General features: G+C 42.3%; 1 protein-coding gene and 1 pseudogene across 1 annotated transcript; both read right to left on the bottom strand.

Annotated features, from left to right (window-relative positions):
• Window positions 1-2,649: 2,649 nt before the first annotated feature.
• Window positions 2,650-4,720, bottom strand: LOC139369408 (CD209 antigen-like). Its single transcript, XM_071108685.1, has 7 exons — window positions 4,534-4,720; window positions 4,262-4,360; window positions 3,914-4,152; window positions 3,658-3,783; window positions 3,436-3,519; window positions 3,125-3,225; window positions 2,650-2,803 (listed from the first exon to the last, which is right to left on the bottom strand). Exons 1-7 carry the CDS (start codon window positions 4,718-4,720, stop codon window positions 2,650-2,652), a joined length of 990 nt encoding a protein of 329 aa, XP_070964786.1.
• A 1,407-nt stretch (window positions 4,721-6,127) lies between these two features.
• LOC139369407 (C-type lectin domain family 4 member E-like) lies at window positions 6,128-8,956 on the bottom strand (annotated as a pseudogene).
• Between the last annotated feature and the right edge of the window lie 15,909 nt (window positions 8,957-24,865).

The raw sequence follows: 24,865 nt of genomic DNA, 5'->3' as shown, positions 1-24,865 counted from the left end.
CTGTCTTTTTAGTCAGGGTGTGGTAACTGGTCTGTCTCTGTAGTCAGTTTGTTGTAACTGTTATGTCTCTTTAGTCAGGTTGTTGTAACTGGTCTGTCTCTGTAGTCAGGTTGTTGTAACTGGTCTCTCTCTTTAGTCAGGTTGTTGTAACTGGTCTGTCTCTGTAGTCAGGTTGTTGTAACTGGTCTGTCTCTGTAGTCAGGTTGTTGTAACTGGTCTGTCTCTTTAGTCAGGTTGTTGTAACTGGTCTGTCTCTTTAGTCAGGTTGTTGTAACTGGTCTGTCTCTGTAGTCAGGAGTCATACTGGTTATATAAGAGAAAAATGCTTCCTTGATGGATCAGCTACTTGTTAAAACTCAGTTTCTTATTGCTACTGTAGACAGCAATGTTCCCTCTAAACTGCGCATGTGAGTGGCCGCTCACTTCCTCCAGGACTGCTGCGCAGAAGAAACGCCATGCTACACAGAGGTGGAAGAGATTGAACTTCACAGAGTTCAACCCCATTAGTTTGCACTATAAAGATCAATGTTTTTTTCTGTGATCGAATCTATATCCTATCAGCCCCTTTTCAATGCAACAAACCAAAACAAATATAACTTTGCAAGATTGAGTCTGTGATTTTGTTTAGGGCAGACCCAGAGCACAACGGAGTAGAATTTTATTGGCAGGGGTTGCCCACCAGTGGTCGTTCAATCACACCAGAGTGAATGTGCATTTCACATCAGTTCAGATCACAGCGCAGAATCGCTCAAGTGCACATTTCTTGATATTCTTTGCTAGTTGATGAGTTATTAGCCTGCTTCCAACTCACACCCTCAAACACATAGATCCCCTGAATGCAGCTCACTTTCCAGCCCACTTTCCAGCTCACACTCTCAAACACTTACATCCCCTGAATGCAGTTCACTCTCCAGATCCCAATCACCTAAATTCTAATCACCGTTCACTCACCTGTATGTCATTATCACACACTATTCAGTTCAGTTCTTTGCTCCCCATCACTGTGAGGTATTGTTTGTTTTGTCAGTTCCACAATAAATGTTTGATTTGTTCGATAAAGTCCATTTATGTCCAAATACTTCCTTTTTGTTTGTGTGTTTAGTACACAATCCAAACTCACGAGGCGCGGGCAAGTCCAGGCGAAAGTTCAGATGAAAAGTCATATTACAGTTCGTAGAAACATGTCAAACGATGTATAGAATCAATCTTTAGGATGTTTTTAACATAAATCGTCAATAATGTTCCAACCGGAGAATTGCTTTGTCTGTAGAAATCCGATGTAAACGCAGGTCGCTCTCACGTGAGCGCACGTGATCAGTGTGTGTGATCAGCTCATGGCACTCTCGCAGAGCCCCCTATCCAAATCTATTTATATGTATTTGGACATAAATGGACATCGTTTGACATGTTTTGGATAGATTTGGATATATGTGCATATATTAGGAACTGGGCCTGAGTAGCAGGTAGTTTACTCTGGGCACCCTATTCATCCAAGCTACTCAATACTGCCCCCCAGTCCCAAAGAAGTTAATATTTCACTACTCATTGATGATGAGCCCTCGAGGACAGAAAAATTGCGACCAAGGTGATGGTGAGAGCTTCGAAAGAGATATATTTTATCAGGTGCTTGACAGTCTCACAGCTAAGCTGCAGAGGTGTTTTTCAAAGAAGAATTGCGAGATCATGCAAGGGGTCCTGTTTGCCTTTGACCTTTGAGTCAGATTTAGAGGACATCAATCATGAGTTTCATCAAACCAAGCGGCTTCTTGATAGGAGAGAAAAAAGTGGAAGGGACAGACCGTCTACTTTCCTTGACTTTGTTGTGTTTCTAGAACCTTCTAAAGATGTCTTCCATGAGCTATTTCGATGCTGTAAGATTTCTGTTGTTACACCAGTCAGCAGTGCTTCCTGCGAGAGAAGCTTCTCAGCTTTACTGATTAAAACCCACCTCAGGACAACAATGGTTGAGGTTAAGTCACCTCGGAATTCTCAGTGTTGAGTCAAGGAGGGCAGGCTCCCCCAACACGGATGAGTTTGTGATACATTTTGCCAGTTCTCACCAGAAAAAAATCTGTGTCTTTGTTATTCTTATTATTAAAGTGATAATCATCGGTTAATAATTGGACTCACTTGTTTTTTAATAAGCATAAGCCCATGGCAAATCACATGACATGTTTCTAATAAAAAAGAATGAAAATAATGAGTTCAGTATGTCTACATTCTCTCCTCTTAATCTAAACACAACAATTATTTGTCTTATTTTTTCTCTCTTCCTCATTCTCTTAATTTTCTTCTTCCTCCTCTGTCTCTCTCTGACACTAAGGCTCTATCTCAATTCGTCTTTCCTAGATTCCTCTTCTCCTTTCTCTTCTCCTCCTTCTCAACCCTATTAGAGGAGAAGGTCCAAGGTCCCTCCCCTAGGATTGTATTGTCCAATGTGTTTTGAGACAGAGGGGAGGAGAGAAGATGTGAGGAGGAATCAAGTAAGGGTGCATTAAAAAAGAACCCGTAGGCAAGTCTGTAATACAACTATTTAATCTCTTTGGTATGTTCATCTCTCACTTTAACCAATAGGTGGAATCATCACTTAACCATTCAACACTGTATCCAACCATCAAGATAATAACTGAGAGAGAGAGAGAGTTATTGTTACACCACTTTCTCACAGATCCAGTTATGATTTGTGCCACATTTGTCATCATTCCATGTCTGTACCGAGTCATCTTGTCCATAGTAAATCTCAACACAGTCCTCCTGCCAAGAGAACAGACCACCATCATCAGGCTGTCCTGACCCCCAGTACCTAAACAACACAGGGAACCACACAGTCAGACACTGTGGTACAAACATCCTCCACAATTATAGACACGGTCCTATGATTTTAGGGTTTTAAAGAAACACTCTGTAAGATGTAATCAAGAATGGAACATTAACAATGACATGTATTTTTTATATAATGACATTTTAATCTAAAAATATGACTTGATTTCTAAGATACATCTCTAGTTCTCATTGAATGACATTCATAAGTAGAAACATACATTTTGATGAATATGACTGGAAGCAATATATCACTGTTGTTTTGTATCTCCATTTCACAAGGTAAAATGGTCAAATCTCTCACCCTGTGGTCAGTGGGGTGCCATCCACCCACTTCCAGATCCCCTCAGTAACAGAGTCAGTCAGACCAATCCAGACTCTCAGGTGGAGGTTGAAGACAAATGTCTATTGTTGAGAAAGATAAAGATAACGTCACCCTTAATATATTTATAAAATACTGCAAACATATTAGTGTACTGATGAAAAGTATACCTACTCCGCCTCTCTCTCTCTCTCTCTCTCTCTCTCACTCTCTCTCTCACTCTCTCTCTCTGCAGTTTATGATCACGAGGTCTGCTCCTCTCTTCTTACAGTCCTGTCTGTTCTCTCTCTCACCTGTTCCTCTCTACTGTTTATGATCACGAGGTCTGCTCCTCTCCCCTTACAGTCCTGTCTGTTCTCTCTCTCACCTGTTCCTCTCTACTGTTTATGATCACGAGGTCTGCTCCTCTCCCCTTACAGTCCTGTCTGCTCTCTCTCTCACCTGTTCCTCTCTACTGTTTATGATCACGAGGTCTGCTCCTCTCCCCTTACAGTCCTGTCTGTTCTCTCACTCACCTGTTCCTCTCTACTGTTTATGATCACGAGGTCTGCTCCTCTCCCCTTACAGTCCTGTCTGCTCTCCTCCCAGGTTTTCTTCTCAGTGGAGAGGAAGTACAAACTGGAGTCAAAGTATCTCCATCCCTCCTGACAATGCTGCTCTGTTGAAGAGCAAAGGTGAACACATTGAGAAACTTAGTGAGTATCTCTATACTCAAAAACCCATTGATATATAATTATTATAATTTATCACAGTTTATATCTCACCTATCACAAAAAGCGTTGCCTGAATATGGCCTTTCTCTTTAGTCAGGTTGTTGTATCTGGTCTGTAGCTGGTCTCTCTCTTTAGTCAGGTTGTTGTATCTGGTCTGTAGCTGGTCTCTCTCTCTAGTCAGGTTGTTGTATCTGGTCTGTAGCTGGTCTCTCTCTTCAGTTGCGTTGATTTTAAAAAGGGAGAAACTCTGGAACAGGTTATTCCTTTTATCCTCAAAATCTTTGATGACTCTGTTATCTACAAAGTATAAACACATAGTTACTAAGTAAAACACCTGGTAAATAGGCTTAGTAACCAGAACTTCTTACAACTAGGTGATAAGCAATGAACTTGGACACAAACTCACAGTAGACAGACAGGCCTATGATCCCAGCCAGTAGAACACACAGCAGCCCCAGAAACACTGCAGCAACTAGGAAGGGTCTCTTCACTGAGCTATCGGGCTCTGTGGACACATACAAGAGACTTTAATGTTTTGTGTGTGTGTGTGTGTGTGTGTGTGTGTGTGTGTGTGTGTGTGTGTGTGTGTGTGTGTGTGTGTGTGTGTGTGTGTGTGTGTGTGTGTGTGTGTGTGTGTGTGTGTGTGTGTGCGTGCGTGTGTGTGTGTGTGTGTGTTACCTGAGTGCTGGTCTCCTGGTCCATTATTAGGAGCAGTGTCTGCTGTCTCTTCTCTCTTGGTGCTGGTCTCACCGTCTCTCAGGGTGTCTGCACTGACGTAGATATCCACAATCCTCTCCTCCATCTCACCTCTGTCAAACTTGACCTTCTTGTTCCTATCTGGTTCAGCATAGATGACCTTTGACATCTTTAACAAGGCCTGGGTCTTTCTTTCTATGTAGGTCTACTATAAATTAAGTCTCTGCTTCTAGAATTAATGTGGTGGTCTTCCAACATGGTCACCAGGAGGCGTCGTACGTCAACTGTAAGACCTCTATACGTTAAGTCTCTGCTTCTAGTGATATCTCTGTCTCTGAGTCATCTGTGTTTCTGTGTCTGTGTGATTACTGTAGGTGTTAACTCTAGGGAAGTATCAACAAAATGACACTGGTAGTTGTGGCTATGCTAATACAACAAAATAGAACAAGTTTGCACACTGTGTTTGTGCGTGTGAGAGATTGTTACAGTGATTGTTGGTAAACCATTTTCTGCAGAACAATATAAATCATTCCATGTCTCTACATGGTCATCTTGTCCAGAGTATATCTCAACACAGTCCTCCTGCCCAGGGAATGGGACTTGCTTATTTGTGATGATGGCCAGGACACTATCATACCAGGAAGATATAGATCATAGAGGGGAAGTGGAGAACAAAGACTAGCTGTTAACATATATTAAATATCATATGTAACAGCCCCAAGATAATTCAGGGAGTTTCCAGGACTCCTCCTTCCTTTCACCTTTCTGCTGATTTGGACCCTCTGTTTACTCCCAAATATACATCAACATGTTCAGGAGGTCCAGAACTACAAACATGGGTCATTATAATGTCCAGACAATATATTTGACACTACAAACTGCTACAAGTGGATATTGGGGGTGGGTAGTTTTAACCAGTGAGGATCAACCTGATTGGTTGAGGAGTTTTTGAGTGACAGCTGGTTGAACCACTGAACATTTCCACTTCCCTTCCCTCTTTTGGGACCATATAGGGGAGCAGTCAAATAGAGCATTTGTTATTGTGCTTATATGTAAATTGACAACAAAGACTGACTGTCAAATATGATTAAGTAACATCCTTTGATACCCTTTGATATCTCTACTACACTCATTGATTGGTGATACAGTCACCTCCTATACAGTGTATGTAATGGTGGTTTGGTACTGTTGAGAATGTCATCACCAGACCTCAATTGGAGCATGTAAATATCTGTAGAATATATTTGAATGGGAAGTTATGTGAATGCACAAAGTCAAATGTACTGAATTCATGTTGAACCTGATGATGTGTGAAACATAACTACTGGTACACAGGAAGTTACAAACAGGAAATAAGTAGGACTTTTATTAATATGATACTACAAACAAATACAACAATAGGTGTTTGTGTGTGTGTGTGTGTGTGTGTGTGTGTGTGTGTGTGTGTGTGTGTGTGTGTGTGTGTGTGTGTGTGTGTGTGTGTGTGTGTGTGTGTGTGAGAGAGAGAGAGAATGAAGGAGGAAGTTGTGTGCGCTGTAGGCTACTGTATGTGTTACAGTATGTTGTCATGGTGATGTTAAAGCACTTTCTCACAGACCCAGTTGAGTTTGCTGCGACATGATAGGTCATTCCATGACTTTCGAGGACTCTGATCTTTTTGTATCTCACCACAGTCCTCCTCACCATATTCTGGTTTGCCATCACCATTATCAGGCTGATTTGGAAACCAGTACCTACAGGGTTGAAAACAGTCAGATATCATGGTCAATACCAGTACCTACAGGGTTAAAAACAGTCAGATATCATGGTTAATACAAGAACCTACAGGGTTAAAAACAGTCAGATATCATGTTTAATACCAGAACCTACAGGGTTAAACACAGTCAGATATCATGGTCAATACAAGAACCTACAGGGTTAAAAACAGTCAGATATCATGTTTAATACCAGAACCTACAGGGTTAAACACAGTCAGATATCACGGTTAAGACCAGTACCTACAGAGTTAACAACAGTCAGATATCATGGTTCATACCAGTACCTACATGGTTAAAAACAGTCAGATATCATGGCTAATACCAGTACCTACAGGGTTAACAACAGTCAGATATCATGGTTAATACCAGTACCTACAGGGTTAAAAACAGTCAGATATCATGGTTAATACCAGGACCTACAGGGTTAACAACAGTCAGATATCATGGTTCATACCAGTACCTACAGGGTTAACAACAGTCAGATATATCATGGTTAATACCAGTACCTACAGGGTTAACAACAGTCAGATATCATGGTTAATACCAGTACCTACAGGGTTAACAACAGTCAGATATCATGGTTAAGACCAGTACCTACAGGGGTTAAAACAGTCAGATATCATGGTTAATACAAGTACCTACAGGGTTTAAAACAGTCAGATATCATGTTAATAGCATTACCTACAGGGTTTAAAACAGTCAGATATCATGGTTAATACCAGTACCTACAGGGTTAAAAAGAGTCAGATATCATGGTTAATACCAGTACCTACAGGGTTAACAACAGTCAGATATCATGGTTAAGACCAGTACCTACAGGGTTAACAACAGTCAGATAGCATGGTTAAAATCAGTACCTACAGGGTTAATAACAGTCAGATATCATGGTTAATACCAGTGCCTACAGGGTTGAAAACAGTCAGATATCATGGTTAATACCAGTACCTACAGGGTTAAAACCAGTCAGATATCATGGTTAATACCAGTACCTACAGGGTTAACAACAGTCAGATATCATGGTTAATACCATTACCTACAGGGTTAACAACAGTCAGATATGGTCTCTCTCTCCTTGGGGTGGTCAGTGTTATTATAACAGTAGTATATTACCTTGGGGTGGTCAGTGTTATTATAGCAGTAGTATATTACCTTGGGGTGGTCAGTGTTATTATAGTAGTAGTATATTACCTTGGGTTGGTCAGTGGGGTGCCGTCCACCCATCTAAAGGTCCCCTCAGTAACAGAGTCAGTCAGACCAATCCAGACTCTCTTGTTGAGGATGAAGAGAAACTCCTGTTGTTGAAAAGGATATATATATATATATATATATATACGTATACCCCTTGCACACCCATATCCTCTCTCTCTCTCTCTCTCTCTCTCTCTCTCTCTCTCTCTCTCTCTCTCTCTCTCACCTGTTCCTTATCACTGTTTATGATCACCAGGTCTGCTCCTCTCTCCAGACATTCCTCTCTGCTCTCATTCCAGGTTTTAGCATCATTAGACAGGAAGTACCAACTGGGTTCAAACTTCTGCCAGCCAGCAGGACAGTTTTGTTCTTGAAGATAGATGAAAACATGAATTTCCTTCAACTTAAAACACTGGATATTTTATGAATGAATACAGACACACGATAAAGTGTGTGGGATTAATGAAAATGTACAACTATAGGTTTACTCACTGAGATTAGAAAGCCTCTCACGAAGAAAAACTTTCTCAGTCTGTAGCTGGTCTCTCTCTTTAGCCAGTGTGTTGTAACTGGTCCGTTGCAGGTCTCTCTCTTTAGTCAGTGTGTTGTAACTGGTCCGTTGCAGGTCTCTCTCTTCAGTCAGGGTGTTGTAACTGGACTGTAGCTGGTCTCTCTCTTTAGCCAGTGTGTTGTAACTGGTCCGTTGCAGGTCTCTCTCTTTAGTCAGGGTGTTGTAACTGGACTGTAGCTGGTCTCTCTCTTTAGTCAAGTTGTTGTAACTGATCCGTAGCTGGTCTCTCTCTTTAGTCAGGTTGTTGTAACTGTCCTGTAGCTGTTCTCTCTCTGTTGAGTTGTGATGATCAATGACTCCATCTGTAAAAGGGAAAGGTTTATCAAACATGTAACTAAAACACCATTGATGATTAAGTATAATTAAGTAGGCTCCTTAATTCTCAGTGACAACATAGTAAACTTACAGTAGACAGACAGGCCTATGATCGCAGCCAGTAGGAGAACACACAGCAGCCCCAGACACACTGCAGCAACTCCAGAGGGTCTCTTCCACCACTGAACATGTACTGAATCACAAATGATTAAAGATCTTTGGTAATGTGTTTTACTGTTTCATCCAGGATTGGGACAAATAAAGATATAGTACTACAGGGTAATCTCACCTGTTATCGAGCTCTGTGGACACATACAAGAGACTTTAATGTTTTGTGTGTGTGTGTGTGTGTGTGTGTGTGTGTGTGTGTGTGTGTGTGTGTGTGTGTGTGTGTGTGTGTGTGTGTGTGTGTGTGTGTTCGTGCAATCTTACCTGAAGCAACAACTCCATTTCTTGGACTGGGCTTGAAGTCTCCTACGTTGGCATATCATTTTCCATCAATGTCTGTGTTCTTCATTGCATCAGGCTCATCGTCTTCAAATCCACCTGCGATTTCATAGACTCCCTCTGACATTCTTGCACACTTGTGGTCCAATACAGTACCTTCTACTTATCTCAGCTCTAATATAAGTCTGTATCTTTGTGTTCTCTCTAGACTGTCCTGCATCTGTGTGACTTATTATAGTGATACATGTTTTAAACAGTTAACCACAGTGAAGAGGAAACTGTCAAATCAACACCACACTGGTCATCACGTGACTTGCACCAGCCAATCTAAACATGTATGTTTCCCACAGTGCTCATCAGTATTAAACGTGATTGAACTGAAGTGATAATACACTGCTCAAAAAAATAAAGGGAACACTAAAACAACACATCCTAGATCTGAATGAATGAAATATTCTTATTAAATACTTTTATCTTTACATAGTTGAATGTGCTGACAGCAAAATCACACAAAAATTATCAATGGAAATCAAATTTATCAACCCATGGAGGTCTGGATTTGGAGTCACACTCAAAATTAAAGTGGAAAACCACACTACAGGCTGATCCAACTTTGATGTAATGTCCTTAAAGCAAGTCAAAATGAGGCTCAGTAGTGTGTGTGGTCTCCAAGTGCCTGTATGACCTCCCTACAACGCCTGGGCATGCTCCTGATGAGGTGGCGGATGGTCTCCTGAGGGATCTCCTCCCAGACCTGGACTAAAGCATCCGCTAACTCCTGGACAGTCTGTGGTGCAACATGGCGTTGGTGGATGGAGCGAGACATGATGTCCCAGATGTGCTCAATTGGATTCAGGTCTGGGGAACGGGCGGGCCAGTCCATAGCATCAATGCCTTCCTCTTGCAGGAACTGCTGACACACTCCAGCCACATGAGGTCTAGCATTGTCTTGCATTAGGAGGAACCCAGGGCCAACCGCACCAGCATATGGTCTCACAAGGGGTCTGAGGATCTCATCTCGGTACCTAATGGCAGTCAGGCTACCTCTGGCGAGCACATGGAGGGATGTGCGGCCCGCCAAAGAAATGCCACCCCACACCATGACTGACCGACCGCCAAACCGGTCATGCTGGAGGATGTTGCAGGCAGCAGAACGTTCTCCACGGTGTCTCCAGACTCTGTCACATCTGTCACATGTGCTCAGTGTGAACCTGCTTTCATCTGTGAAGAGCGCAGGGCGCCAGTGGCGAATTTGCCAATCTTGGTGTTCTCTGGCAAATGCCAAACGTCCTGCACGGTGTTGTGCTGTAAGCACAACCCACACCTGTGGACGCCGGGCCCTCATACCACCCTCATGGAGTCTGTTTCTGAGCAGACACATGCACATTTGTGGCCTGGTGGAGGTCATTTTGCAGGGCTCTGGTAGTGCTCCTCCTGCTCCTCCTTGCACAAAGGCGGAGGTAGCGGTCCTGCTGCTGGGTTGTTTCCCTCCTACGGCCTCCTCCACGTCTCCTGATGTACTGGCCTGTCTCCTGGTAGCGCCTCCATGCTCTGGACACTACGCTGACAGACACAGCAAACCTTCTTGCCACAGCTCGCATTGATGTGCCATCCTGGATGAGCTCCACTACCTGAGCCACTTGTGTGGGTTGTAGACTCCGTCTCATGCTACCACTAGAGTGAAAGCACCGCCAGCATTCAAAAGTGACCAAAACATCAGCCAGGAAGCATAGGAACTGAGAAGTGTCTGTGGTTACCACCTACAGAACCACTCCTTTATTGGGGGTGTCTTGCTCTTGCTGATGGAAGGAGGTTTTCACTCAAAATCTCACGATACATGGCCCCATTCATTCTTTCCTTTACACGGATCAGTCATCCTGGTCCCTTTGCAGAAAAACAGCCCCAAAGCATGATGTTTCCACCCCCGTGCTTCACAGTAGGTATGGTGTTCTTTGGATGCAACTCAGCATTCTTTGTCCTCCAAACACAACGAGTTGAGTTTTTACCAAAAAGTTATATTTTGGTTTCATCTGACCATATGACATTCTCCCAATCTTCTTCTGGATCATCCAAATGCTTTCTAGCAAACTTCAGACGGGCCTGGACATGTACTGGCTTAAGCAGGGGGACACGTCTGGCACTGCAGGATTTGAGTCCCTGGCGGCGTAGTGTGTTACTGATGGTAGGCTTTGTTACTTTGGTCCCAGCTCTCTGCAGGTCATTCACTAGGTCCCCCCCGTGTGGTTCTGGGATTTTTGCTCACCGTTCTTGTGATCATTTTGACCCCACGGGGTGAGATCTTGCGTGGAGCCCCAGATCGAGGGAGATTATCAGTGGTCTTGTCTTTCTTCCATTTCCTAATAATTGCTCCCACAGTTGATTTCTTCAAACCAAGCTGCTTACCTATTGCAGATTCAGTCTTCCCAGCCTGGTGCAGGTCTACAATTTTGTTTCTGGTGTCCTTTGACATCTCTTTGGTCTTGGCCATAGTGGAGTTTGGAGTGTGACTGTTTGAGGTTGTGGACAGGTTTCTTTTATACTGATAACAAGTTCAAACAGGTGCCATTAATACAGGTAACGAGTGGAGGACAGAGGGGCCTCTTGAAGAAGAAGTTACAGGTCTGTGAGAGCCAGAAATCTTGCTTGTTTGTAGTTGACCAAATACTTATTTTCCACCATAATTTGAAAATAAATTAATTAAAAATCCTACAATGTGATTTTCTGGATTTTTTTTCTCATTTTGTCTGTCATAGTTGAAGTGAACCTATGATGAAAATTACAGGCCTCTCTCATTTTTTTTAGTGGGAGAACTTGCACAATTGGTGGCTGACTAAATACTTTCTTGCCCCACTGTATGTATGAATTCACAGGGTCCCAATTTTGGATGTGCTAAAATAAATTGGGATCCTGTTAATTGACATATACACTACATATATACTGACTGAGTTTACAGCACCCCCAGCCTTCAAATTGAGAACACATTATGGATCTCACTCTGTGACTGGTGGTGTGGGGGGAAGTTGTCCCTAGATAATGATCATAGGTCGGTTTTGCATTTCTACCACAAATGGTTAAGGTTAGGATTGGAGGAGAGAAACCTGATCCTAGATCTGATCCTAGGGGAATCTTCCTACCTTGGTGTGACCAGCAACCAATGGCCATCTACAGTAGGGGTCTTTTTTCATCTATACTGACGGTGAAGAGTTTCTCAGAATGAAAAAGGAGAAGTTCTAACAACATCTCCATTGTTCCAGTTTGACAGATTTAAGAGAAAGAAGAATAAAAACCCTCCACATGCACTGATTCCAACGTTCCACATGACATCTACCTGCATGAACTATTATACAACTCTACAGCTCTACTCTATTCCACAGGAGGAGAGAAAGCATCACACAGATCCTTAGATACGGAGTCAAAAGGTGGCCCTCTGGTGGACGGAGTACTAACTACAGGTACAGCTGTAGTGTTGGTGACAGAGACCTGGGTGGATGTAGTACTAACTACAGGTACAGCTGTAGTGTTGGTGACAGAGACCTGGGTGGATGTAGTACTAACTACAGGTACAGCTGTAGTGTTGGTGACAGAGACCTGGGTGGATGTAGTACTAACTACATGTACAGCTGTAGTGTTGGTGACAGAGACCTGGGTGGATGTAGTACTAACTACAGGTACAGCTGTAGTGTTGGTGACAGAGACCTGGGTGGATGTAGTACTAACTACAGGTACAGCTGTAGTGTTGGTGACAGAGACCTGGGTGGATGTAGTACTAACTACAGGTACAGCTGTAGTGTTGGTGACAGAGACCTGGGTGGATGTAGTACTAACAGCAGGTACAGCTGTAGTGTTGGTGACAGAGACCTGGGTGGATGTAGTACTAACTACAGGTACAGCTGTAGTGTTGGTGACAGAGACCTGGGTGGATGTAGTACTAACTACAGGTACAGCTGTAGTGTTTGTGACAGAGACCTGGGTGGATGTAGTACTAACTACAGGTACAGCTGTAGTGTTGGTGACAGAGACCTGGGTGGATGTAGTACTAACTACAGGTACAGCTGTAGTGTTGGTGACAGAGACCTGGGTGGATGTAGTACTAACTACAGGTACAGCTGTAGTGTTGGTGACAGAGACCTGGGTGGATGTAGTACTAACTACGGGTACAGCTGTAGTGTTGGTGACAGAGACCTGGGTGGATGTAGTACTAACTACAGGTACAGCTGTAGTGTTGGTGACAGAGACCTGGGTTGATGTAGTACTAACTACAGGTACAGCTGTAGTGTTGGTGACAGAGACCTGGGTGGATGTAGTACTAACTACAGGTACAGCTTTAGTGTTGGTGACAGAGACTTGGGTGGATGTAGTACTAACTACAGGTACAGCTGTAGTGTTGGTGACAGAGACCTGGGCCGGTTTCCCAAAATAATTTTAAGTCTAAGTTCATCTTAGAACAAAAGTGGTAATAATGATGGAGCCTTACGATGCCCCAGGGTCACGTTCTAGGCCCTGGGGCCCACCGCCTGTTACGCTCATTGATAGAAGGAGACCAAGGTGCAGCGTGGTACGCCTACATTTTCTTTAATCATAAATGTTCCACCAAAAAACAATAAACAACTCAACGAACGTAAAGCTAGGAGAGCAACACATGCAACACAAAAAGACAAGATCCCACAACTGAAGATGTGAAAAAGGGCTGCCTAAGTAGACAACGATAGACAGCTGCCTCTGATTGGGAACCATACTCGGCCAACAAAGAAATGTAAACATAGATTTCCCACCCTCGTCACACCCTGACCTAACCAAATAGAGAATTAAAAGGATCTCTAAGGTCAGGGCATGACACCGCAGTAGAAGTGTTGAGAGTCAATGTGCGGGGGCACCGGTGTCGAGGTAATTGAGGTAATTATGTACATGTAGGTAGAGTTATTAAAGTGGCTATGCATAGATAATAACAGAGGGTAGCAGCAGTGTGGGGGGGGGGCAATGCATAAGCCTGGGAAGCCATTTGATTCGCTGTTCAGGAGGGGATTGGGGATATAAGCTGTTTAGAAGCCTCTTGGACCTAGACTTTGCGCTCCAGTACTGCTTGCCGTGCGGTAGCAGAGAGAACAGTCTATGACTGGGGTGGCTGGAGTCTTTGACCATTTTTAGGGCCTTCCTCTGACACCGCCTGGTATAGAGGTCCTGGTTGGCAGGATGCTTGGCCCCGGTGATGTACTGGGCCTTTCGCACTACCCTCTGTAAAAAAAACTAAATCTAATGTATATATAAAGCCCTTCTTACATCAGCTGATGTGACAAAGTGCTGTACAGAAACTCAGCCAGTATTGAGCATACAAAGGTACATATTAATTCTCATCTCATTTGGGAATGGACAAACACCATATACTTATTTTTAAAGTCTTTCTCTAAACAGTGCAAATCAAAATGCATCCGTCACATGCGCCCAACACAACAGGCGTAGTAGACCCCACAGCGAAACGCCGAACCACAAGCCCCCAGCCAACAATACAGCTAAGAAAATACCTAGAAAGAAAAGTAAATAATAATTGAAGAGCAGCAGTAAAATAACAATAGCGAGGCTATATACAGGGGGTACCGGTTAGTCGAGGTAATTGAGGTAATATGTCCACGTAGGTAGAGCTAGAGTGACTCCGCATAGATAACAAACAGAGAGTAGCAGCAGCGTAAAAGAGGGGTCTGGGTAGCCCTTTGATTAGCGGTTCAGGAGTCTTATGACTTGGAGGTAGAAGCTGTTAAGACGCCTTTTGGACCTCGACTTGGCGCTCCAGTACCCTCTCCACTACATGCATGTATTGTAATAAACGATAGAAATGTACGGTTTCTAAACGATAGAAATGATAAAAATGTACTCCACAATCTAAGTTCATCAATCACAATAAATTAAAGGATTGGGGTGATGTTTCCTCTGACCACTGATCTGAAGTCAATGCTGCAACTACATCCAAATGTTAAGGTAAAGATCCAGTGAAGATGAGCTGTTCCTAAGTCAGTGTGTATATAGAGATGGCTGAGCTTGTATACCAGCTATATCACTGAACAGGTGACTCATTATGACACTGTAGTGCCTTGCAGTCGGAGGCCGAGCAGTTGCCATTCCATGCAGTGATGCAACCCGTCAGGATGCTTGCGATGGTGCAGCTGTAAAACCTTTGAGGATCTGAGGACCGATGCCAAAACTTTTCAGTCTTCTGAGGGGGAATAGGTTTTGTCGTGCCCTCTTCATGACTGTCTTGTTGTGCTTGGACCAAGTTAGTTTGTTGGTGATGTGGACCCCAAGGAACTTGAAGCTCTCAGCCTGCTCCACTACAGCCCCGTCGATGAGAATGGGGGCGTGCTCGGTCCTTCTAATAAGAACTGGAGTCTGCGTCCAGTGTGTCTGCCCGTTGTTATCAAGGTAATCAGGTGTATATCCAGGATGCATCCGGTTTACTCAGCCCAACATCACATGCACACTAGCACTCAGTTCACACAGGGAGCAGCGTGAACAGCGATGTCGTCATTATGTCATCCTAAAACATGGCAGATATTGGATGAATATATAAAATACATGTTATCGGCCTCAGTGACAATTATTTGAATAATTCAATGGATATTCTTTTCACGTAGGTGATGACTAAAGTGACTTATTACACATTTTCAAATCTGACTTCTCTATGTGGCCGTATATGGAAATTGTCTTTCTGGGCCAAGCGTCCCTTATACTGCAGTACCGAAACAAAACTGTATTAGCAATCGTAATCGTGCTTCTAGACCAGAACCCTGGTAACTTGGAGGAGACGCCTGGTAACCCGTTCTGGGGAGTGGTTAAACCTGTCTCCTGTAGGGAGGGAGGGAGGGATGGAGAAGGGGGGAACACAGAGAGGGGAAAGATAGAGAGAGAGAGAGAGAGAGAGAGAGAGAGAGCTTAGTCAGACAACTGATGTAGCTGATAAGAACTGGTAGCTTACACAACCAATTCCTTTCATATCATGTTGAGAGGATATGAGAAAATGAGGCCATTTTAGAGTTTTGAAACGAGACCCTTACCTTGCTTACAACGGAGAGACGCAGGAATGTGTTGTTCAAGTCTGTGGCTCCATCAGCCTCGGCCTCGATGGTCAGGGTTATATCCGTTCCTGACGGGGTGCTGGCGGGCGCCATGAGGCTCACCGTACCATTGGCCGGCCACCATGGAGAGAGATGCTGGCAGGGAAAGAGGAAGTGAATCTGAGATTGTTGGTGGCTCCCAACAGTAAAGGTTCCTCCGGTTCTGTTGGCCGTTTCCATGGTGAAGGGGATGGAAATGTTGGAAATCTGTCGGCATCTTAATCTGAAGTTTTAAAGGGGACTTTAAATATGTTTGTGTGTGTGTGCATGTCTCCGTGTGTGTGTGTCTCCTTGAGTGTGTACGTGCTTGTGTGTTTGTCCTCTCAGTACTTTTCTGATCTCTGTCAGTATTCAATCACATTCAATCAGGAAGCTGGTCGACCTGCTAGGACAGTTCTGCAGAATCTCTCCTTTCCATAATGTGTCCATGTTAGTTTGTAGGCCAAACCGCTCATATCCCACAGACGTTTTTGTAAGAGGAGCAATTTTGGGGATGTCTCATGTTCTGACAAACACCGCTATAGTACGACCACCTTCAACCACAGATGAGGAAGTGTGATATCGGCGGATGTGGTGGATTGAGACAAAGCCCATGCAAAAAATAGATATCTGCTGCTTAAACTGACAGATTGTTTTATTGTGTTCCGGGGCGTCAGTAGGGGTTTCCTAAAATTCTGTAGAAAGAACGATTAATATATTTGAAATGGAAATGATGAAATGCACCACATGCCGTGTGCACAAAGTAAGATGTACTAATGTAATGTTGATTTGTCAAACAACTACTGGTGTACAAGAAGCTACAATCTGTGGAAATAACTACTGATATAAAGAGGAAATAATATTGGTAATACACTAGTTTTTTTTTTGTAACTGGTCTGTATCTGGTCTCTCTCTTCAGTCAGGTTGTTGTAACTGGTCTGTATCTGGTCTCTCGCTTCAGTCAGGTTGTTGTAACTGGTCTGTATCTGGTCTCTCTCTTCAGTCAGGTTGTTGTAACTGGTCTGTATCTGGTCTCTCTCTTCAGTCAGGTTGTTGTAACTGGTCTGTATCTGGTCTCTCTCTTCAGTCAGGTTGTTGTAACTGGTCTGTAGCTGGTCTCTCTCTTCAGTCAAATACAGTAACTTCTACTTCTAACCTCAACTCTAATATACGTCTGTACCTGTGTCTTCTCCCTGCACTGATTATTCTTTTGGGTCCCAACCCCTAATGTGTCTCTACCTTAATTAATGCTGTCATTGAATGGGCGGTATAAACCAAATATAAACTCATAATTGTGCATTCAAAATTGTATTTCAATGAACTGAATGATGAGGATGAAGATGTCACACCCTGATCTTTTTCACCTGTTCTTGTGATTGTCTCCACTCCCTCCAGGTGTCGCATATTTTCCCATGTGGATTAATCCCTGTGTTTCCTGTTTCTCTGTGCCAGTGTATTTATCCCTGTGTTTACTGTCTCTCTGTGCCAGTGTATTTATCCCTGTGTTTCCTGTTTCTCTGTGCCAGTGTATTTACACCTGTGTTTCCTGTTTCTCTGTGCCAGTGTATTTATCCCTGTGTTTCCTGTTTCTCTGTGCCAGTGTATTTATCCCTGTGTTTCCTGTCTCTCTGTGCCAGTGTATTTATCCATGTGTTTCCTGTTTCTCTGTGCCAGTGTATTTATCCCTGTGTTTCCTGTTTCTCTGTGCCAGTGTATTTATCCCTGTGTTTCCTGTCTCTCTGTCCCAGTACGTCTTGTATGTTCAAGTCAACCAGCGTGTTTATTTCCCCTGCTCCTACTTTTCTATTCTCTTCTATTAGTCCTCCCAGTTTTGACCTTTGCCTGTTTTCTGGACTCCATTCCCACCTGCCTGACCATTCTGTCTGCCCTGACCTCGAGCCTGCCTGCCAGTCTGTACCTCTGGATCTCTGAACTGGTTTTGACCTTTTGCTTGTCCATGACTATTATCTTGCCTTCCCCCTTTGGATTGTTAATAAATATCTTGGGCTCGAACCATCTGCCTCCTGTGTCTGCATCTGGTTCTCCTTGTGCCCCTATTGAAGAAGGTGATTGAATTTAGAACAATAGTGTAGGAATTGCTATTTCTCTGTCCTGCACGCACACCCCAAAAATACACAGAATTCTCACAGATCAGATATGCCCCAACAAAAAATGTTGCTTAGATATTAATTTAAAATCTTCCAGTCCTCTAAATGTAATTATTGGCGGAGTGTCACGTCATTAGCGGAGAGTCAGGCGGCATTGGTCGGAGAGTCATGCGGAGAGTCACGGGGTGGCAGGTATCCTAGAGGTTAAAGCGTAGTAACCGAAAGGTTGCAAGATCAAATCGCTGAGCTGACAAGGTAAAATTCTGTTGATCTGCCCCTGAACAAGGCAGTTAACCCACTGTTCCTATAGGCTGTCATTGAAAATAAGAATTTGTTCTTAACTGACTTGCCAAGTTCAATATAATAAAAATGATGCATTGAAGAGGAATGAGATTGAGTCACAATCCATGCCAGGCACACCTGTGAGGAACTCCATCTCCTGTACTTGATGAAAATACCTGTCTATTTGTGGAAGAATCACCCTGATTAACTCTTTAGTCATATCACAGTTTACCTACTTTATGGTTTTGCCTACACCTAGCGACCTGTAAATTATATGAGAAAAAATATTCAATTTGATTTGGAATGGCAAGCCAGACAAAATTAAAAGGGCCTATTGTCTAACCCCATGTTCATGAATGGCCTTTTCCCCTTTAATCAAATTAAAACCGCACATTTTCAGTTATTTGAAAACAAAATCATCTCCAAAATATCAATATTTTTTAAACATGAACATGAAAATGAGATTGTGAACTCACCTTTGAGAATGAGAATGATAAATTACAGTAATTAATACATTCATTCAATACATTGGAATAGAAAAGAAGCCATCCACCCATGATGAAATATTAGCAGCAGAATAGACTCTTCATAGCCCGGCTAATGTAGGCTGAAAATTCACCCAACTTGCACGACTTTACAATTGATCCCTAGTTTTGGTCTCAAGTAAGCATGGTGTGTGAAGAGCGTTTAAATAAAATAAGCATTGTTTGTGAAAAAAAACACCAGGAATATATAGACCGAGACCTATGAACACTTAAAAAACGAGAGTCAGGGTTAGTACTTTGTATATATAATTGGTTATCCTGACCTGGATGACATGACAAAAATCCTCAAGTCTACCAGTATTTTTGAAATGTCTCCAGTAGATTGTCTGTTCCCCCTGAAAGCCCCAATCTGCTCACTTAAATGAATAGAGATCCTGGTCATGGTGTTACAGTATGTTCTTACAGCATAATCAAAGTGAGGACATTCGGCGATCTGCTGTATACTTATGGCCTATAGTAACCTGAAAGTCACACCTTTCCAGTACTCCTCTACCTGCCCCAAACTCCACCCATTCTATGGTGCTATATGTTCCAGGGTTAGGACTGTACCCACCAGAGGACTTGAGAAAATGAGCCAGAGCTGGGAGGATCACCAAAACTAAAAAAAATTTGGTTTCAATACATTTACTTATTTTATTTTTTTATATAGTCTGTCCATGTGTAGGCATACTGTGTAATACAATTGATACTTGTGTACTAAAAACATGAATGTGTTTTTGCAGAGCAAACAACCATGCAGACAACCATCCGTGGAGATCGGTGGACAAAGGGCTGGATAACGGGCCACACCGATAAAACACATGGTTCCCATGAAAGAGGTTGGTTTTGCTACATTCTTAAAACATGTTTCATTATGCAGAATGTGTGTGTTGGAGTCACTTTTCATTCTTAATTGATCTACCATTTCTATCACAGGACACCACAATCGATGGGGGCGCAGAGCAGTACCATATTTCTCATCTGATGAAGGTGCACGTGAATCAGTATCACTCATTATTTGTAGAGACAGATACTTGTATTTTTTATATAACTAGGCAAGTCATTTAAGAACAAATTCTTATTTACAATGATGTCCAACAGTGTCCAAGGACGGGCCGGAAGTATACAGAATGGTGTCGTCTGCGTAGAGGTGGATCAGGGAATCGCCCGCAGCAAGAGCAACATCATTGATATATACAGAGAAAAGAGTCGGCCCGAGAATTGAAACCTGTGGCACCCCATAGAGACTGTCAGAGGACCGGACAGCATGCCCTCCGATTTGACACACTGAACTCTGTCTGCAAAGTAGTTGGTGAACCAGGCAAGGCAGTCATCAGAAATACCAGTACCTACAGGGTTAATAACAGTCAGATATCATGGTTAATACCAGTACCTACAGAGTTAAAACAGTCAGATATCATGGTTAATACCAGTATCTACAGGGTTAACAACAGTCAGATATCACCGTTTGAACATCACAATCCTAAATAATATACAGACATGTTTCATATTAAAGTTAACTTTGTTGATTGCTGCCATCAGTGACAATAACCTGTATAGAACATTTTTGAATGGAGCCTTATTGACAGATTAGTTATCATCTCTCACCTTGTGGTCAGTGGGGTGCCGTCCACCCATTTCCAGGTCCCCTCATTAACAGAGTCAGTCAGACCAATCCAGACTCTCTTCTTGAGGTTGAAGAGAAATGTATGTCGTTGAGAAAGATACATATATACAGTAAATGTATTTATGTACAGTATATGCATGATCATCTCTCTCTCTCTCTCTATCTAATCACCAGGTCTGCTCTCCTTCCAGGTTTTAGTCTCTGTAGACAGGAAGTACCAACTGGATTTTAATTTCGACCAGCCTTCAGAGCAGTTTTGTTCTTCAAGATGAAAACATGAATTTCCTTCAACTTATCACGCTGGATACTTACTTAGTTAAAAATTCAGACACACGATAAAGTGTGTGGGATTTATGAAAATGTATGACTGTAGGTTTACACACTGAGATTGGTAAGCCTCCCACTAAGAAAATCTCTCTCAGTCTGTAGCTGGTCTCTCTCTTTAATCAGGTTGTTGTAACTGGTCTGTCGCTGGTCTCTCTCTTTAGTCAGAAGGCTGTTGCTGTCCTGTAGCTGGTCTCTCTCTTTAGTCAGAAGGCTGTTGCTGTCCTGTAGCTGGTCTATCTGTGTTGACTTGTGATGATCAATGACTCCATCTGTAAAAGGGAAAGTTCATCAAACATGTAACTAAAACACCATTAATGAGTAAGTATGATTAAGTAGGCTACTTAAGTCTCAGTGACAACATACTAAACTTACAGTAGACAGACAGGCCTATGATCCCAGCCAGTAGGAGAACACACAGCAGCCCCAGACACACTGCAGCAACTCCAGAGGGTCTCTTCCACCACTGAACATGTACTGAATCACAAATGATTAAAGTAAGATCTTTGGTAATGTGTTTTACTGTATCATCCAGGATTGGGACAAATAAAGGTATGATACTACAGGTTACTCTCACCTATTTAATGTGTGTGTGCGTATGTGAGTGTGGTCAAATACAGTAACTTATTCTTCTAACCTCAACTCTAATATACATCTTGTAGCTGTGTCTTCTCCATGGACTGTCCTGCGTCTGTGTGACTTACAGTGGTTCCTCAATTAAACGTTTTGAGATTATGCCGCAGGTTTTAGAGGTAATTTGTGGTTTAGTATGTTACCTTGAGTCACTGCTTCATCGCTCCAGACCACCACAAGGGGGAGTCAGAGGACTGATTATGCTTTTGGGTCCCAATGCTTAATGTGTCTCTACCTGAATTAATGCTGTCAATGAATGAGCAGTATAAACCAAATATGAACTGATAATTGTGCATTCAAAATTGGATTTCAATGAACTGAATGATGAGGATGAAGAAGGTGATTGAATGTAAAACAATAGTGTCGGAATTGCTATTTCTCTGTCCTGCATGCACTCCCGAAAAAGACCCCTATTTTTTTGTTTCCACTTGGTCAGACGAAGCTGTAACTGGACAGTAGCAGTAACTGAAACTGTAGTTAGATTAGGTTTTTATTCTAAGACAAATGAAAATGTTAAATTATATTCTTAACATATATATGTGTAGGCATACCGTGGAATACAATCGATACTTTACTAAAAACATGAATGTGTTTTTGCAGAGCATACGACCATGCAGACAACCATCCGTGGAGATCGGTGGACAAAGGGCTGGACAACGGGCCACACCGATAAAACACATGGTTCCCATGAAAGAGGTTGGTTTTGCTACATTCTTAAAATGTGTTTCTGTTCGCAGCATTTGTGTGTTGGAGTCACTTTTCATTCTTAATTGATCTACCATTTCTATCATAGGACACCACAATCGATGGGGGCGCAGAGCAGTACCATTCTGCTCATCTGATGAAGGTGCACGTGAATCAGTATCACTCATTATTTGCAGAAACAGATACTTGTATTTTTTATTTAACTAGGCAAGTCATTTAAGAACAAATTCTTATTTACAATGATGTCCTAGGAACAGTGGGTTAACTGCCTTGTTCAGGGGCAGAACAACAGATTTTTACCTTGTCAGCTCAGGGATTTCATTCAACAACCTTCCGGTTACTGGCCCAATGCTCTAACCATTAGACTACATGCCACCCCAACTGGGATGGATCCCGAGGCAAATGTGGCTGACCAGTGAACCTCCAGGTGTTCATCATTAATACTGTGACCAAGACTGATGCATCCCGAAAAAACATTCAAGACAGAGTTAATGAGTACTTGAGGTCACTGAGAAAGTCTTGACATGGCCTGCTCTCCCTTATGTAAGGAATGAAGCATCTTTGCCATGATTACTATGTACTGTGGGCTATGTTTACTATGTACTGTGGGCTATGTTTACTATGTACTGTGGGCTATGTTTACTATGTACTGTGGGCCATGTTTACTATGTACTGTGGGCAATGTTTACTATGTACTGTGGGCTATGTTTACTATGTACTGTGGGCCATGTTTACTATGTACTGTGGGCTATGTTTACTATGTACTGTGGGCTATGTTTACTATGTACTGTGGGCTATGTTTACTTGTCAGACTTCACAGTAGCTTATTAAACGTGTGCATTTTGAAATAGTAAAAAATAAAAGAATAATCAATAACATGTTTCTACCATGATTTGTTTCTGGTTGATGGCCAATATTAAGTACAGTCAAATGCATTTGTGAATTAAATCACTTTATTGTTTAATTAATTAAGGCTCCTTTCTCTATTATGTGCTGGAGTTATTTTAAGAATAAAGTAGGCTAATGAAGGCAACAAATTGTTGCTTACTGAAACTCCCAATGTCATCCAACTGTTACAATAGGATTTGAAGCAAAAGCCTACCTGCGTATGGTCAACTATTTCAGCACCGTTTTGTGCTGCTCTGAGAAAAGCAAGACAACTTAATAAACATATAAATTTTTAAAAAGTCATTCAAAAATCTATTTATATTGTACCACTGTAGATGTTGCAGGCAGTCAGAGATGAGTCATATTGTAAAGTGTAGCCTAAAGGCCTAAATGGGCAAACTTCAATGCATTCAATGCTTAAGTACTATAAAACCAGATTTGCCCAACCCCTACAAATATATGAATGTATTATTATCCCTGCATTATCATTATATAAAAGCCCATTAGATATGAATTTAGAATCCTCTAAATGTAATTAGATCTACTATTGTAATTTGTTGATCTGAATTGATCTGCAAGTATTTTCATTTTGAGTTTCCGGTAAACTCTTTGTTTCCTTTTATGTGTCCAACCAATTATTATTGGGTTATTCACCATGGCAACCAGTGAAATGTATTTCTGAGTTAGGTTGGCTTGTTTTCAGAATTCACAACGAAATGCCTTCAGCTGTCCATCACCACTGTAAATATAAAGACTGGTTATAGAGGGTGAGCGTGTATGTGTGTGTTTGTGCGAAAGAGAATCGAAACACACACAGTAACGTGTGTAAATGATTTCCGAGAGCAGATCTGTTATCCGACAATTAGTTTCATATTAAAAACGGTCAAATGTTTCTCAAAGATGCTCTCTGGTGGTCAAACTAGCTCTAACGAGCGTTAATGGCAACAATGTCTGACACTTAAATAATAAATAATGTGCCATAGAATTCTGCGGCAGCCCGCAAGTTGTGCTGCAATATGATGCAACTTTTTAAGGAAGAACCACTGTAGGAGTTGGCAAGACAGCACTAAACATACCTGGGACTCTAGCTAGTAGGAGTTGGCAAGACATCACTAAACAGACCTGGGACTCTAGCTAGTAGGAGTTGTCAAGACAGCACTAAACAGACCTGGGACTCTAGCTAGTAGGAGTTGACAAGACAGCACTAGTAGGAGTTGACAAGACAGCACTAAACAGACCTGGGACTCTAGCTAGTAGGAGTTGTCAAGACAGCACTAAACAGACCTGGGACTCTAGCTAGTAGGAGTTGACAAGACAGCACTAAACAGACCTGGGACTCTAGCTAGTAGGAGTTGACAAGACAGCACTAAACAGACCTGGGACTCTAGCTAGTAGGAGTTGGCAAGACAGCACTAAACAGACCTGGAACTCTAGCTAGGGTTGGGTTAAATTTAGGTAAGAAGAATTGTTTACGGGTTGGAGTGAGGTTAGAAAACAAAATTCATGCCAGCAACCTTGTGTTATGCCTTCCATTCAACACCAATTTATCACCTAGCAAGTTTATTTAACACGCACTGGGCACTGTAACCTCTGCCCACTGACCATTGAGCTTTAATTGAACCAATCACATTCATTATGTGCTTGAGACAGAGCTGCCCTCAGGGCAAGATTGAATACTGAAAACTGTCCCTAACCAATCTGGATTGTTGTTTGAGGTTTAGGCTAAATCTCTATCACCTGTTCACATTCTTTTAAACCAACACTTTTTCCATCTGCTGGTGAATAAGAGAAAAAGCATTTAGCATTTAAATAAACCGATAACCAAACCAAAAACAACATGGAAGCTATCAAAAAACTATGAAG

Source organism: Oncorhynchus clarkii, chromosome 17, assembly GCF_045791955.1.
Source record: "Oncorhynchus clarkii lewisi isolate Uvic-CL-2024 chromosome 17, UVic_Ocla_1.0, whole genome shotgun sequence".
Classification (NCBI taxonomy): Eukaryota; Metazoa; Chordata; class Actinopteri; order Salmoniformes; family Salmonidae; genus Oncorhynchus; species Oncorhynchus clarkii.
Note: the sequence above shows the minus strand (reverse complement) of the source record. Positions and strands in the feature narration are given on the sequence as shown.

What these genes read in the sequence shown, in the direction of transcription:
- LOC139369408 (XM_071108685.1), bottom strand. Translation starts at nt 4,720, where the DNA reads ATGTCAAAGGTCATCTATGCTGAACCAGATAGGAACAAGAAGGTCAAG. An exon ending in ACCAGGAGACCAGCACTCAG is followed by an intron (nt 4,361 to 4,533) that starts GTAACACACACA and finishes ATGTGTCCACAG; the next exon opens with AGCCCGATAGCTCAGTGAAG. An exon ending in GGCACCCCACTGACCACAGG is followed by an intron (nt 2,804 to 3,124) that starts GTGAGAGATTTG and finishes TGTGTTGTTTAG; the next exon opens with GTACTGGGGGTCAGGACAGC.